The sequence below is a fragment of the Microcebus murinus genome, chromosome 2 (genome assembly GCF_040939455.1).
Source record: "Microcebus murinus isolate Inina chromosome 2, M.murinus_Inina_mat1.0, whole genome shotgun sequence".
In the NCBI taxonomy this organism is placed as follows: domain Eukaryota; kingdom Metazoa; phylum Chordata; class Mammalia; order Primates; family Cheirogaleidae; genus Microcebus; species Microcebus murinus.
The window spans coordinates 38,483,325-38,501,116 of record NC_134105.1 but is presented as its reverse complement, the minus strand read 5'-3'; the positions used below and the strand labels follow the sequence as shown (position 1 = coordinate 38,501,116).

Genomic DNA, 17,792 nt, shown 5'->3' with positions numbered 1-17,792 from the left:
GATGTTTGAGGTAGAAATATCAATTTTTTTTTTTTACACTAGTTACTGAGTCATTATTTTAATGACCAAGCATAAACTTAGAATCTTCAACTTCCTTTCTTAATTGTCAGTGGCTTCTGGCAGACATTGTGCTGATAAGTACTTGTATCTGAGTTCATTTGAAATATGGAGATGCTCTGAGTATTTCAATATTTATAGGAATTTCAGGTTGGCAAGAGATTTGTAAGTTTAGATACAAGTTAGTGATGTGCCATGTTAGGAGTCAGCAAGCTTTTTCTGTGCAGAGCCAGGTAGTAGATATTTTAGGCTTTGTGAACCATATAGTCTCTGTTACCGCTTCTCAATTCTGCTTTGGAGTGTCAAAGTAGCCATAGACAAAAATGTATAAAAGCAAGCATAACTATGTTTCAATTTAACTTTGTTTATGGACACAGTAATTTGAATTTTAAGTAATTTCATGTGTCATGAAATGTTCTTTTGCTTTATTTTTCCACCCATTTAAAAATGTAAAAACCATTCTTAACTCACAGGCCATACAAAAACAGACTGTGGGACAAATTCAGTAGCAGGCTAAATTTTGTCCCAGGGGCCAGGGTTTGCTGTCCCCTGGTGCTGCACGACTGTTCTAATTGATACATGGATTAAAAATTTTTTAAAGTGCTGAGTAAATCAACAGCCTTGACAGAAATAAAATACCAAAATGAATTTGTTTGTGTAGCTGTATTATTTATGCATTCATTCATTGTGAAACCTGTGGGTATGAATCAAACTTGCATGGTATTTTCAGAAGTTTGTGAAGAAAAAGGCAATCATTTTGAAAATGTTCTTCAAGCTATATATTCTAATATTTAAACATAGTCTTTGTTACAAATAATACTTTTAGTTACTAACTTCTTTATACTCTTTTCTGATATATTCCCATGCCATTAATTTTCTGATTGCCCTGAAATGTATATTTCCAACCCATACTTCTACTTCACATATCCAAATTGATAATTGATTTTTGTACTTGCATATCTTATTAGCATCTCAAACTTAACATGTTTAAGATGTAACTCTTAATTTTCCCTTCTATGTTACTTCTCTACTAATTTTTCCCAATAAATGGGAGCACTCTGTAGACACTACTAAATCCAAAAGTGTTTTGTCAGTCTTTTCTCATTTTTTGTAATGCTTAACCCTTTGGTAAGTCCTATTGAGTCTGTCTCCAAAATATATCTTAACCATGGCCACTTTTCAGTATTTCTATTGCAACTGCCTAATCCAGGCCATTATCATGTCTTGACTGTTCAGTATGAAATGTCATTATTTTTGTGTTACCTTCCTTTCATGGGTTCTTCTAATGCATTCTCCACATGGCATCCAGAGTGATCTTTCAAAAACATAAATTATATTGCTCTCCTGTTAAAACATAGCTTTTTATTGCACTTCAAATCAAATTCAGACTACTTACCATAGTTTAAAAGGCATTACATTCTTTAGCCTCTCCTCACCTCTATAACCTTATCTTGAGCTTTTCTTACCCTCACTTTCCATGCTGCAGTCATAGAAATCTCCTTTTAAATCTTTTAATAGGCTCATGCTTTTTACATCTTTATCTGACAAATGCTATTCAACTGTCTGGAATGCTTTACCCTGAATTCCTCACATGGATGGCTCTTTTTCATCCTTCAAGTCTCAGCTTAATGTTACCTTCTCCAACAAGGCCTCTGTGTCTAATCTGGCTTTCATCCCAGCATTCTCCATCATAGCAGCATGAGTAGAGGGACCATATCTATTTCTTTCACCATTGTATATCCAGTGCCTGGTATAAGAGGCATCAATAAATGTTCATGGAATGAATTCATGAGTAAATGACTTAAGGAAAGTGTCCATTTTATTTATTCATGCCATATGTGCTTTTGCAGGGCAGATTTAATAGAAAATCTTTTAGGATAGTGGCATGGCAAAAAGATAGTAATGATTTGATGAAGTGGTAAGACTAAGCATTTATCAGTAATTCACAAAGTAAAATACTAAAAGATAAAGAGACAGAAATGATTTTCCTATGTGTGCATGTTTTGTTTGTTTGCATGTTAACTCTACAGAGATAACACATCAATTTCAAAAGGGCATCACATATTTGATAAAAAGTTTCAGGACTTCAGTGTATCCTGGTAGATTATGAAGTTATAGGTAATTGCTTAATATGCTATTTTTTTCAAACCATGGACCACAAACCATTAGTGGGTTATGAAGTTAATTGAACGGGTTATAGACAGCATTTAAAAAAATAAAAGTAAAACCCAGAATACAATAGAAAATGTCAGAGTGTTTTTCAAATAATAAAGGAAAGTATATATTTCTTTTTATTTAACACATAACTAATATGAGTTAAGAGTTAGACTCAATACCCTTGGTGTAAGACTGTGCACTTAGTAAGAAGGGCCCTCTAATGGAGGGGTCAAGAATAATTTCCTGATGTTCTATGTTTGGGTGAGACTGCTCCTCCAGGCATGCTTGCCTCCATCTGCAAGGTTAAGAAAGATTTTTAGACCTCCACACCTCCTTGCTTTCTAATACTTTCAGCCTTGCCATTATTATTTGCATTGATTCAACCAGGACTAATTTCATTATGCTTTTTCCCTGTTTGTGCCTGTCACTGAATGGAGTCCAAAAATTCCTGGGTTACCCTTCACTCAAATCTCCACAGTCTCTGCACATTCCATACCTGTCTCTATCCTTTTTTCTCTGCAATATCTGAAACCTTTTTGCTATGCCCTGTGGAACAAATTCATTATTAGCAAAATTTCTACTGTTGTCAACCTTTTTCATGTACATTTCCTTTCACTATCTTTCTTTGACTAAAATCCATCTTCCTGAGGACAATTGTTTCTCTTCTCAGTGTTAGTTATTTTTCTCTGTCAACCCTCATACCACTGGAATAAGTGGCAAAATATATCTCCTCATTGTTCCTCATTTTTAGTTTCAGAGTATTATCTGTCATTCCTCTTTAAATTTCCTTCATCTTTAAATTTCATGTCAAAAGACTATATCACTGACTTATAACTTATGACTTGAAGTCAGCTCCCCTCATTTCCTGATTATTTTTAATTCCTATTTATAATTGATTTCTGTATTAATTCTTAGTATTAATAGTTTTAATATCTTTGTAAATGATTCTTCCAATATGTTGGTCTCTTAGTTCCTTGAATTTCTCCCTTACAAAGATCTTTTTCTCCACCCTCCCTCAGCTGTGTATATCTTCTCAATGTTTTATCAAGTATTAATAATGACAACAACACTCAAATCTTTTTTTTTTATTTTGGCATATTATGGGGGTACCGATTTTAAGGTTTCAATAAATGCCCTTTCCTCCCCACCCCCCACAAGTCTGAGTTTCCAGCATGACCATCCCCCAGATGGTGCACATCTCACTCATTATGTATGTATATACCCACCCCCCCTCCCCACTCCCACCTGCCCAATACCCTATTACTGTAGTACCTATGTGTCCACTTAGGTGCTGCTCAGTTAATACCAGTTTGCTGGTGAGTATATGTGGTGCTTGTTTTTCCATTCTTGGGATACTTAGTAGTATGGGTTCCAGCTCTAACCAGGAAAATATAAGATGTGCTATATCACCGTTGTTTCTTAGAGCTGAATAGTACACCATGGTATACATATACCACATTTCATTAATCCATTTTTGGATTGATGGGCACTTGGGCTGTTTCCACAGCCTTGCAATTATGAATTGTGCTGCTATAAACATTTGAGTGCAGGTGTCTTTTAACACTCAAATCTTAATTTCAAGCTTCCCATCTCCTGCTCATCATCTCTTACCTTTCTAGCTTGCTTCTTTTAGTATTCTAACTCCAACAATCCTTCAGCTCTACTTACACTCTAATCTATTGTTTCTATCTTCTTTTCATCATTATTACCTCTTTTGTGTCCTCCATTTCTTATACTATGTTAAATTCCAGTCAGTCATTATAATTACTTTTCTTGTGTATACTCTCCACTCTTGGTTCAAGGTCCTTGCTTGACCAGAATTCTTACTTGGTTAAATCCAACTCTCTGTCTAAATGTGACAAGAGACAAACAAAATCATACTATTAATATATCTTTAAATTCATGACCATGATCTTCAGAGAGTCCCTTAATGCTTCCACTTCAGAGAGTCCTTTAAAGCTCCCAATTCAGTCTCTGTTTACTTATCTGCGTCTTACCCACATACTCTCCTTTCTCTCCTTTTGCTCTAGTGCCCTGCCCAAGCTGCTATCTAAGACCAAACCTCCATTTTTGCTCTGGATTACATTCTCCATCTCTATTCAGAGACTTCTTCCCTGTCTCTCCTGGACCATCAGTGTTTTCCTGTAGTAGATTGTTACCATTAACATTCAAACATGATGTTATTTCTTCCATCTGGAAAGGAAAACAAAACAAAACAAAAAAAACACCTTGATCCCAACCCCTCTTCCATCAATGGCTCCATTTCTGTAGTCCCTTTAATAACAAAACTTCCTCTAAAGACTTGTTTTTATTTGACTTCCCCAGTTCCTCTCCTCTATTTTATTGAGCCTAGTCTCTAAGCAGGGATCTGCTAGTGTTCTTGTCAAAATCACCAACCACTCCATTACTAAATTCAATGGTGATCTTATCCAGTTTCATGGCTTTTAAATGCATTTATATGCACTCTCCATTTTATATCTCTATCCCAGAAATGTTCCCTGATTCCTGATTGGTATATCCAGCTGCTAACTTCTCTTCTCCATTTGAATGTCTAATAGACATTTCAAACTTACCTTGTCCAAAATGGAAGTCTTCATTTGCAGTTTTCCCCATATCAGTTGATATGGCAACTTCACCCAGTGCTTTTGCACCACTTCTACTGCTATCACAGTGGCTTAAGCCACCATCAGTCTTAGTTTATTTTGTTACCCCACTATGTTCTTCTGCCCTCCTCTGTCAACCTCTTTCCCATCCATTCTCAACGCAGCTGCCACTGTCCTGTCTTCACCATCACTGTTACCTCTCTTGACCTATCTCCTACCAGTGCTTACTTGGCTCCAAGTTCACTGGACACCTTCTTATTCCTTAAACACTTTGCACTGGCTGTTTCCTTTGCCCACAATATTATTTCTCTATATATTCTCGTGGTTTGTTTCTTCCACCTTTAGGTTTTTGCTCAAATATTTCATTCTCCAAGTGAGACCCAGCCTGTTTACTGTGTTTAAAACTACAAAGCACCACACCCACACATTGTTTATCTGCCTTCCCTGCTTTATGTTTAGTCAAAAAAATTATCTCTAATATTCGACTATACAGGGTTACTTATTTTACTTATTCCTACTAAAATGTAAGCTCCATAATATCAGGGATTTTATTTTAGGCTATTCAATTCACTGCTGTATCCTCAATGGCTAGAGTAGCCCTGGTACCGAGTAGTAGGTGGCTCAATAAATATCTGTTGAATAAATGTATGTCCTAGCTTACAATGTAGAAATGTAAAATGTATTTGTTAATGTTTATTGCTGTCAAAAAAGTTTGAAGTACTTCAGTAAGTTTTTACCATCAGATTGGGAGTTTGAACTGTATATGAGTTTTATGGTAAAGAAATTTAATGAAATTTTTATGGTTATCAAGATAGTAGGTCATATGTAGCCAAAGAGTAGTTAAGTCGCTCCCAATAGAGACCTTTAACAAAAAAGATACCTGGAGTTAAGAGTAAAGTGACCCAAGTAACACTTTTAAAGTCCATATCCAAATTACTTAACCTCTGAGGCTGTATCTCCTCATCTTTAAAAGCATTGGCTTGAAGTACTTTCTATGACTTTTTTTCAAAGTCCAATGATCTCTGAAAACCTATATTGCTAATTTTCTTCCGTAATGACTCTGAAATGAAGTGCATATTAGTTGCAAGGATACACTTCTTCAGTGAAGAAATTATTGAGTCCCAACTTTGTTCTTATCTATTTGTATCTCTTCATGAGCTCAAGAATTTATATATTATTTTAACATTCAGGTTTATGCTACCTTGTGATACGTAGAGGAACTAAGGTTATTTGGATTTAGCAGTTCTTTTGCATTACCCTATTTGGGAAATTATTAAAAGATGAAAAATCAAACTATAAAATTACCAATTTTTAAGAATGACAGTAAAAATTAGTAATGCACAATCAACATTCATTTTTTGTTTTTCTTTTTCAGACGGTCCTAAAATCACTGCATTTGCCAAAAAACAACAGTCTTTATGTCCTTACACCAGACTTGCCACCACCTTCATCATCTAGTCATGCTGGGTAAGGTGTTTACTTTTCCTGGGAATCTGAAATGAAAGTTTGATTGTTAAATTGCTTTAAGTTATATAGAAACATCAAAATTAAATGAAAGTCTTGTTGAAGTTTTAACTTAGCGACTACATTAAGTATATCAGTTTTCAAACTATTTGGTCTAGAATTTTATTTGTTTTAGTGGTGGAATCTTCTAATCCAAAGAAAATCTTTAGCAAAACTCTGATATATAAAAAATAGTCAAATGGTACTTCTGTGATCAAAGGAGAAGGATTAGAGTTGGAGGGAAGACAAAGTGTAAATGGAACCCCAGTCTCTGTCATTGCTAAGAAGACATTACCTTTGAGTAAAATTCATTGGGCTCTATAGAATAAAGTTTGAAAAGCACTGATATAAAATTTTTATTAAGGTTTTTCTTCTATTTGGAATAGAGGACCTCATTTTTTCAGTTTTCACAGTGGAACTCAATACAGTTATAGAATGATCATATTATTTTAGTATATTTATTGCTAGATAAACCAATCTATAGTAAATGATTATACTAGTGATAGAAAATAATTTTTGTGAATAATCTTTTCATACATTATTATTCCAGAATTATGTTTGTTATTTTTAGATTTTCACAGTTTTCAAACAAATTTTTTCTTTTAAATATAACTTGGTCATTTTTCGTAGCCACTAAACTTTGAATATTGTCAATGTTTTACCACCACCATTTACCAAATATCTTTATTTTTAGGAAGCTAGAAACAAAAAGAAAATTAAATTCGGCTTCACTAAAGTAGAAATCACTGAACTGAAAAGTTAAATCTAATGTAATTGTATTTAATCATTTATTAATAGTTTATTCATGTTAAGAATTTAAAGATTTCTTGGATTGCTCTTTATCTTCTACTGTGTTTAGATTATATATTAGTAGGAAGTGGAATTTGTATACTATTACAAAATTATAAACTACAGACTTATACTGCATGTGTTTATAGTAATGTTGATATAAAACTTCAGATGAGATTAAGTTAAACAGAGAGTTATAGTTCTGTATCTAATCAGGTAGAACATTATTTTGTAGGTTAGTTAACAAAGTGTAATCACTGTCATATAATATGTAATCCACATAATTAAAAGCAGACAGGAGACATCATTGTTTATAATCTATTGCTTTCCAGTAGCATGATTAAATGGATTTATCAAAATGTCTTTCCAGGCTAATGGAAATGTTCTTCATTGCCATGTGGCTGACCTTAGTTTGATTGCCAGTCACTCAATCCCTAGACAAGCAGGGACCTACAATGCTGCTGATATGCAGTGTTTATTGGAAAATGAATACTTCACATAGCATTAAAGTAGTTTTCCTAGTTGGCTTTGTGGATTTTCAGTACGTTATAATGATGCTATTTCTTGTGTTGGAACAATAAGAGAGAAAAATTCAAAGTCAAACAAAAGATGTAGCGGGAGGAGAGGCAAATGGACACTCCTGCTGATATAAAAGTCCTGTTAGTGCACATTTTATTAAAACCTAACTAAAAAGCCAGGGTTCACTTCTTGTAGTGCATATCCAACATATCCAACATATCTTTTGATAAAGCTAGAGTTTTTAAATATCCAACATATCTTTTGATAAATCTAGAGTTTTTAAGTAACATATCTTAAATGCTGATTTCATGGGAGATAATTTAAAAAAACAAAATAAAATCCATGTAGAACCTTAAAGACTAATAGTAATAATTATTTTTAACTTGTGATTTTTCATTTTGTGTTTTACTAGATAAAAATAATTTTTGACATTTTAACTGTATAGTGGAGGCCCAAAACTAATTTCTTAGTGAGTTATACAGCATATCATATTAAAAATGGCAGACAGATAAGTTTGCTTTGTACTAGATTCCATAAATGAATCAAATTGATTTCTTTTTGCAGAATTTTGTTATAGTTGGTGGATTCATAGAAATCTTATTTGTAATTCATAACCTAATTTGTAATCTAAAAAGGAGAAAATAAAAGGTAATTATGATTCTTAGGACTGTCTTTGGGAATTGGCAAATTAACAGATCTACTCTGAAATTGGTAGAGGAAAATGGGCAGGTTTATGTACATATTATCCCCATTCCTTTCTTCATCTCAGATAGGAGATTTATTAAAAAGTGGTATATTTGATTTAGGCAGTTGTTTGATACTTAATTGGTTTAATTCTCATTTTGTTATGTTTTTCTCTGATGTGAGTTCAGTAGATGTTGGAAGATGGAGGGGAACTGGAGGATAAACTGCCTGTTAATTGTGTAGAACTATGATATGGGCCTGCTCCTGGATTCTACCATTCCAATTCCAGCACAGTGGCAAACATTAGCCTCTTTCTTTATAAAGTATTTTTAGTCTTCTCTCAAGGGCCTAGACAACATTAGTATTATAGTGTCACTCCTAAACAAAATTTATTGTAACCAAATCAGAAAAGTAATATGGTTATAATTCATCTCTTGTGACAAAAAATATCAAAGTATAATGAGAAAAACTTGGATTCCCGTTCCAAGTTGGCTTAGGGCCTTAGATTTTTCGTGTACATAATGAGAAGCATTGTTTGCATTTGTCAGGGTGGTTGTAAAAATTCAGTAAGCAACGGTGCTACATTATATGTGAAAGTGCAAATTATAAAGAACAATAATTGAAATGATTTATGTATGCTAATAAAGACCAATAGTAATTCTTTTCTTTCAAATTTCACTTGACTTTTATAACAATTCTGTAAGGATGCAGGTCTATTTTAGTGCATCTTTTTTATAGATGAAGAAATCTATAAAATTTCCTGGATAATAGGATAAAATTTCCTGAGGAAATTATAACCTAATTTGTAATCTAAAAAGGAGAAAATAAAAGGTAATTATGATTTCCTGAGGAAATTTCCTGAGGAAATTTTATCCTGAGAAATTTTATCCTCTTATTGTCTTATCCTGAAAATGAATAAGAAAGTTGAGGTGTTTAGAAGAGTAGATTGTTTTCATTGTTTTCATTGAACAGTAAATATTCTGACTCTGAAGATTGTGGTATTCTGGAAATCTATATAGCTTTCAGACTCTTGACAGAAATACCAAGAGCTTTATTTCAAAGGCAGCTTCTTTTTTTTTTTTTTTTTTTTGCAATCACACAAGAGGAGGTTTATTTTCTGGCTAGCCAGGGTCCAAGCCCCAGAGCACCAACGCAGTGGCCACTCTCGCAGGCAAGGACCCCGACCGGAACAACAGCATGCCTTTTATCCCCACTGTGCACAAGCTGACTACGCATGGATCATGCGTTGACCTTTAAAATGATTGGTTGCCCACTATTGCCTTTTGAAATAATTGGCGGGTTGGTTGCCCTCTATTGCCTGATGGGCCAGTCGCCCGTGTTTCAATGACCTCATCCCATAATTCCCCATACAGCGGCGTAGCAAGCAAGCAATGACCGGAAGCAAAAGTTTGCGGTTAGCTCATTGTCCCACCCAAGTAAATTCCCGACAATTGGAAAAACTCCTCTGCCCTTCCTCTGTCCTACATTCCTCCCTTTCTCTAGGTAGCAGACCAGCACTCCTGCTCGTCCTCAAGGTCTCTTAGGTGCTCTAGTTCTATAGCACTTGACTGTAGCTGCTGATATTGTTGCAATACTAGTAGCTGGACAGTGTTTATCCGTTCTTTCACAAAAGCTACTAGTCTATTAATTACACATGGCGTGAAAGTAAGGACTAAGATTAGCATAATGAGTGGGCCTAGTAGGGTGGATAGTAGCGTTGTTAACCAGGGGGAACTGTTAAACCAAGACTCAAACCAACCTGCTTGCTGTTCATATTCCCGTTTGCAGCGGGCAAGCCCTTCCCTGACCTTAGCTATAGATTCTGTAACAACTCCCATATGGTCTGCATAGAAATGACATTCTTCTTTGAGGGCAGCACACAGTCCTCCTTGCTGGAGGAATACTAGATCTAACCCCCACCAGTTCTGGAGCACTACCTCGGATAGGGAGGTTAGTGACTTTTCTAGGTTTGAGATTGAATCTTCTATCCTTGCAATATCTTCATCAACAGCTGCCCTCAGAGTATTAAACCCTCTTTGCTGCATTGCCAGAGAAGAGATACTAGTTCCTGCTCCTATTGTCCCTAAGCCAAAAATAGTAGCCAGGGTTATGGCTGCGAAGGGCTCTCTTTTTCTTTTAAAAATTAGATTGGTGACTCTTCGCCCTACTATGCCCTCATACATTGTCTCCTCAGTGTGGTATATTATTTTTGGGAAAACTAACACCATTATACAGTAATCTTTAGACCCATGTAAGGTTATGGGGTTGGCGGGGGTTCGGGGCGGTAAGTACAGCTGTAGGTCTCTACCCCAAAAACATTAGACCAAAAATACAACATCCCCAAAACACAACAACCAACCCCCACCGTGACCCATCCATGTTGTCACCCAGTTCAATCTTTAGATGCCACAACCCCAGTCCAAGTCTGTGTCAGCAGTCCTGGGCTGTCGCCGCCTCTCGGGTCAGTCTGGTCTTCAGAGGATTCTTCGGGTCTGCAGTTGCTTTCTGTACTGGTCCTGGCACCGCTCCTGGTCTTTTTATTAGCAGGTCTCACGTGGGAGTGCTGTATCCAGGTCGCTACTATTCTATCGACCTTAAGAGCAGTGGGGGTAACAAGAATAATTTGATAGGGGCCCTTCCACCTCGGCTCAAGGGTTCTGCTGTTATGCCGTTTCACCCACACGCAGTCCTCCGGCTGGTGTGGGTGAAACGGTGTCCGGCACCCTCCTCCTCAGGCCGGTAGATAGCACGGAGGGCTGGCCATACTTGACTGTGGACATGTTGCAGAGCCTGCACCGCTTGTAACACTTCTTTGGGATGTCCCGGAAGAGCCTCAGGGCTCATCCTAGGAACTACAGGAGGGGGTGTGCCGTACATGATTTCCAAAAGGGGTTAAACCCAAGTGATAAGGGGTGTTCCGGGCTCAGAACAGGGTGAAGGGAAGGAGGGTCACCCAGTCTCCGCCAGTCTCCAGGGCCAATTTAGTCAGGGTCTCTTTTATTGTTCTATTCATTCTCTCTACCTGCCCAGAGCTCTGGGGATTATATGCACAATGTAATTTCCAATCTATCCCCATAGCCTGGGCCAGCCCTTGACTACTAACCTGACAGACAAACGCAGGTCCATTATCTTATCCTATCCCTTCCGGCAGTCCATACCTGGGGACTATTTCTTCTAATATTTTCTTAGCTACTGTCAAAGCTGTTTCTCCTTTCGTAGGGAAGGCTTCTACCCATCTGGAAAACATATCTACCATGACTAGTAAATAACGATACCCATACTTCCCAGGCTTGACCTCTGTGAAATCCACTTCCCAAAATAATCCTGGCTGCCTCCCCCTTTCCCTCATACCTACGTGGGTCCCTCTGATCCTCCCCAGCTGCATAACCTGACAGGCTCGGCAGCTTCTGACGATGTCATCTGCAACCGTCCTTGTGACCTGAACCTTAGTTGAGCAGTGTCCAGCAGTTGCAGCATCTTTCTCTTCCCTAGATGTGTGGTCTGATGCAGGTGTTCTAACAGGTGGCGTCCTAAGAGTTCTGGCACTATTAGGCGATGCCCTTCGTCCCGCAGCCAGCCATCTTCACTTTTGCTTACACGTAGCTGCTCTGATGCCCAGACCTCATCTACACTGGAATAGTCCGGCAGAGGAGGCAACCATCCCATGCCTGGGGGTGGCAGGCTAAGGTGCAGGATGTTTGGCTGCCGAGTGTCTTCTGCAGCCTTCTTAGCTTCAGCGTCCGCTCTCCAATTGCCCCATGCTTTCACGGAATCCCCGCTCTGGTGTCCCGGGGTAGACTACCGCCACTGCCTTTGGCAGCAAAACAGCCTCTAGTAGGTGAAGTATTTCAGGCTTGTGCTTAATTTCCTTTCCCTCTGCCATGATGAAGCCCCTTTCCCTGTAGAGGGCCTCATGTATGTGCACAGTCCCAAAGGCATAGCGGCTGTCAGTGTACACTGTCAGCCCTTTTCCTTGGGCCCGGCTAAGAGCCTCCGTCAGCGCTATTAGTTCTGCCTTCTGAGCAGATGTCCCTTGCGGAAGGCATGCCGCCCAGACAAGTTTACCTTGGTCATCTACTATGGCCGCCCCTGCGTACCTGTGTCCGTCCCGGATGAAACTGCTTCCATCCGTGAACCAGGTCAGGTCGCTACCTGGAAGGGGGCGATCCTTCAAGTCTCTACGGGTTGTCTGGGTCTCGGCTAGAATCTCAAGGCAGTCATGTTAAGGTGCGGCTGCATCGGGGGTTGGCAGAAGCGTAGCCGGATTCAAGGCGGCAGGGGTCCGGAACTCGATGCGGGGTACGTCCAGCAAAAGCCCTTGGTAATGAGTCAGCCTCGCATTTGTGATCCACCGTCCCGGTGGCTGCTTCAGAACCCCCTCAATGGCGTGCGTGGTGGTGATCTGCAGCCGATGCCCTAGGGTGAGCTTATCAGCGTCTTTGACCAATAGGGCCCTGGCCGCGATGATTCGCAAACACGCTAGCCACCCCACCGCCACTGGATCAATTTTTTTTGACAAGTACGCCACCAGTCTCTTCCAGGGTCCCAGGGCCTGCGTGAGTACCCCCTTGGCTATTCCCCTCTTCTCGTCTATGAACAGGTGAAACTCTTTTGTAGGATCAGGGAGTGCTAGGGCCGGGACTTCCAGCATGGCTGCCCTCAGGGCCTGAAAAGCGGCTTCTATTTGCACAGTCCACTCCCATGCTCGCCCCGCCTTACACCCTTCATACAGAAGTGGAGCCTTTTCGCAAACCCAAGGTCATCATGGAGGGCCTCATTGAACAGGGTAGGTGAGTTTTTAAACCCCTGGGGCAGTCTCGTCTACGTCAGCTGCCCATGAATTCTTCTCTGTCGTCCTGCCACTGTAAGGCAAAAATCTCCTGGCTGCATGTCGCCACCTCCAGGCTAAAGAAGGCATCCTTTAGGTCTAGGATGGTATACCAAGACAGCGTGGGAGAGAGAGAGCTCAACAGAGTATAGGTGTTAGGGACTGTAGGGTGGATATCCAGGGCCCTTGCATTGACTTCCCTGAGGTCTTGCACAGACCTATAGTCCTTACCCCTCTGGTTTCTTCACCGGCAACAGGGGGGTGTTCCAGGCCAACTGGCATTTCTGGAGAATCCCACTGTCCAGGAGTCTCTGAATGTGGGGCATAATTCCCACTCTGGCTTCCTGGGACATGGGGTACTGTCTGACCCGGGCTGGCTCGGCTCCGGGTTTTAACTCAACGTAAAGAGGCGGCCGGTGTTTTGCCCATCCTGTGCCCCCTGTCTCGGCCCACGCTATGGGAAATTCACAGAGCCATTGCTCCATGCCTTCCTCTCTGCTTTTTGTGGGCTAGTACAGTCTATATTCATCTGCCTGTGTCAGGGTCAGGATCTGAGTGACCCCTGTTATTATTACTCCCTCTTCTTCAAAATGAATTTGAGCCTTAAGCTTGGTAAGGTTGTCTCTTCCCAGTAGCAGCGTGGAGCACTCAGGGATGATCATAAAGGCGTGACTCACTTGTCCTGAACCCAAATCCAATCTCCGCCGTGTGGTCTACCAATATAGTTTGGCTCCTGTTGCCCCCTGCACCCAACTGGTCTTACTGGACAATTTTCCTGTGTCTTCCATTAGTACCGAATGTTCTGCTCCTGTATCTATGAGGAAGCTGACTGGGTTCCCCTCCACTTGCAAAGTTACCCTAGGTTTGGGAAGGGGGACCGAACCCCGTCTTTCCTATTCGTCTGTCACCTGTCCTGCAACCATGACTTTTTCAGGACCTCCAAGTCTTCGCCCCCCTTTCTTTTTGGGGCACTCTCGGGCCCAATGCCCATGCTCCTTGCAATTGGCACATTGATCTTTCCTAGGCTCTCCTGCCGGGGCCTTTCCCTATCCTCTGACCCTATATGCCCCCCTCTTGTGGTGGCTAGCAGGATTTTAGCCATCTCTCTGTTTGCTTTCCGTGCTTCCCCAGCTTAGAATTTCCTATCTTCTATCCTGATCCTCTCTAACCTCTCTTCTGGCGTCTCTCTATTGTTATAGACCTTCTCCGCCACTTCTAACAGGTCCTGCAGTCTTCTCGCCCAATCTATCTATTCTCTGCACCTTGCGCCTAATGTCAGGGGCCGCCTGATTGACAAATGCCATCATAACAGCGGCTTATTCTCCTCCATTGTGGGATCTATGGGGGTGTACTGCGGGAAGGGCTCTATGATCCTAAGTATGCTGCCAGGCTCTCAGGCCCCTGACGAACATCTCCTACCTTGGCCAAATTGGTTGGCTTTCGCGCCGCCATACGGAGACCGGCCATCAGAGTCTGGCGGTAGACCCGGAGACGCTCCCTACCTTCAGCCTCATTGTAGTCCCAAAGCGGCTGTTCAAGGGGAAAAATTCGGTTGATGGTTCTCGGGTTTGTAGTAGGTCTGTCATTCTCCCCCGGAAGCAGCTTCTGTGCCTCCCCCTGAATTCTTTCTTTTTCCTCCGTTGTGAAGAGCCACCTTAAGCAACTGCTGGCAATCATCTCAGGTGGGCTGATGAGTAAAAAGAACAGAGTCTAAAAGATTAATTAGGTCTCTCAGATTCTCGGAGATTGGAGTCTGGCAACACTGGCGTCCCAACGGACTGCGGACTGCGTGCCCTCTCCTTTCTGACCTCTTTAACTGCCAGAACTTCCGCCTTTCCCCTTGGGGCAGGTAGTAGGGCCTTCAGCCAGGGTGGCGGGTCTAGAACCAATTCTTGCCAGACCACAATATAGGGGATCTGATCAGTATGGCCGTGGCGGCCAAATACCACCCCTTTTACCTTTTCGATCAAGGAGGCATCAAACGAGCCCTCCCTGGGCCACCCCACTCCAAACGTGGGTCACTCGGCCTCACAAAGGGTAACAAACTTTCCCTTCTTGACCTCCAGGGACAGGTTGTGTGCCCTTGCCCTGACATCCTTAAAATGGCTCACCAGGATGGACAACAGCGTTGTTGGAGCCTGTGCCATGGCTAGTTGATAATAGGCAGATGTGCAAACTGATATTCTGCAGTTGGGGCCCTGGGGACAAGGATCTGAATCCCTAGCCTTTCACACTCCCTACGGAGGTAACGGCCGTGTCCCTCCCGCACTAGCCACTCCTGGCACGGGCGGCAGGAAATACACTGTGTGCTGCCAGCCCATGCAGGGGAATACTCACCTGGAGGTTCTAGTCGCCCCTGCGGATCTTTTCGTGGGTCCCCTGATTCCACGGCCCCAGCCCAAAAACCCATGCAACCCTGATGGGTTCTTGGGCTGAAACCATAGAACCCAGAGACTTCAACAAACCAATGAGAGATGACACACACACACACACACACACACACACACACACACACACACACACGGCAACAAACAAAGCAGACAACAGACAAGTGGACAGTGAGGTAAACAGACAACCTAACCTGGTCCGGACCTACTCCCTGGTCTCCTCCTGACCGAGCCCTTGCCTACAAGGTCAGCTCCGGAGTCCAAACGGGGCCAGAGGACGTCTCCGCCTGGCTCCTACCGGCGACCCACCAGTGCGTCCGCCTAGGTCCTGTGCCGGTGTCCTGATTCAGGGTCCTGCAAGGGGATTCTGTGTCCCTTGCCCAACACCACACCTGGCTAGTCCGGGGGTGGATTTTCACACTCCTCCCTCAGCCCTGAATTCTATCCGGTAGTCTGTGGGGAAGGCAAATCCCGGACGAGCCCCCAAATGTTAGGGACCGACCTTCCACAGCCCCACTGGACAGAAAAGCAGAGACATCGAGGATGCAATCACACAAGAGGAGGTTTATTTTCTGGCTAGCCAGGGTCCAAGCCCCAGAGCACCAACGCAGTGGCCACTCTCACAGGCAAGGACCCAAAGGCAGCTTCTTTTTTGGAAGGCTGTTCTCTAGATTTGTTTTACTTATTTATTTGTTTGTTTGTTTGAGATGGGATCTCATTCTGTTGCCCAGGTTAGAAAGCAGTGGTGTTATCATAGCTCACCATAGCCTCAAACTCATGGACTCAAGTGATCTTCCTGCCTCAGACTCCTGGGACCGCACATGTGTGCCACCACACCTGGCTAGTTTTTTTTTTCTTATAGAGACCAGCCTCTGCCCAGGCTGATCTGAACTCCTGGTCTCAAGCAATCCTCCTGCCTCAGCCTCCCAAAGTGCTAGGATTACAGGCATGAACCACCATGCCCAGCCCTGAAGGAGATTTCTTTTAAAAATCTTGTAGCTTATTATTATATACTCTTTGAAAGACATTTGCTTTTGTTATTTCACTTATTATAATTCTTTTCAGGAATTTTAATGAAATTTCATTATGTGAATTCACTCTTAATTACAGTATTTTATTAATCATTTAATAAAATGTAGATATAAAATAACATGTTCTTACCAACAAATCATTTTATTATTAAGTTTTGGTGACAACTATAGATACAGAAAACTATATCTCATGCCACATTCTATTTAAACACACACACACACACACACACAAAACCTTATTGGTTTGATTTTACTGCCACTAGGGGGTGCTTGGTAATTGCATCTTTGTATTTATATATACAATTTCTTTCTGAGGAAAAAAACGATACAGGCTGAGAGCTGCAAAGTTACCATATGAGCACCTATAATTGAGTTTAGAATGATTTTAAAGTAAGTTATGTTTTTTAGAAAACAGAATTTCAAGCTTCCTGAGAATTTAAGAGCAAACTCTTTAATCATAATCTTCATAACAGTTGAAAAGCATTTTAAACCTTTTAAAAAAATACATTAAATTTCACTAATTAATTGAAAGAATGAAGCAGTACCCCTGTGGCACAACTGTAAATTATATTACAAATTATAGTAAAATTAGAAAGGGGGAAAACCGTTAATTATACGGTTCATATTATTATAGAAAAGATTCATTCCATTAATGATTTACTGATTATTTGCTAGATTAAAAACCAGCTCTTCCCTCACAGAGCTTGTAACCTGTTTTATTAAGGATGTTAGGCCTTTTCTTAATTCATCACTTTACAGAAAATTTCCTTAGATTCTAACTCATTCCTGGTGTTCTTTCTGATATTCTAACTCATTCCTGGTGTTTTCTGATATTCAAATTACATAATCTAGTCTCCTTTCTAAGGTCTTCTTTTTTTATTGACTTTTTTAAATTGACATTTATTTTTCTATACATCAATAACATATACATACATTTTAATAAAGATAAGTGATGGTGACATAAAAACTATCATTTATGAGCCCAGGCTTTTCTGCCAAGTCCTTTATATATATTATTTTATTAAATCCTCACAATAAATCATAAGTACATATTATTACCCATGTTTTGCAGACAGAGAAACTGAATTAGGAGTAGAGGTGAGGTGATGACAGAGAGATAGTGGTTATTGGGAGCTTGTTTAGGTTCTTGTTTGAAGAATGCTAGAGATATTGGTTACCTTTAGTTCATATTAAAAAAAAACAGGTATAAATGTTAATAACTAGAGGGGATAAA

General features: G+C 40.6%; 1 protein-coding gene across 2 annotated transcripts in view; it reads left to right on the top strand.

The window, feature by feature from the left end:
• Positions 1 to 17,792, top strand: part of FAF1 (Fas associated factor 1) — a 482,102-nt gene that overhangs the window by 176,646 nt on the left and 287,664 nt on the right. For both annotated transcript variants that reach the window (XM_012776173.3, XM_075998246.1), the window contains one exon: positions 6,193 to 6,284. In XM_012776173.3, the coding sequence (XP_012631627.1) occupies positions 6,193 to 6,284 (92 nt within the window). The remainder of the gene's footprint in view (positions 1 to 6,192; positions 6,285 to 17,792) is intronic.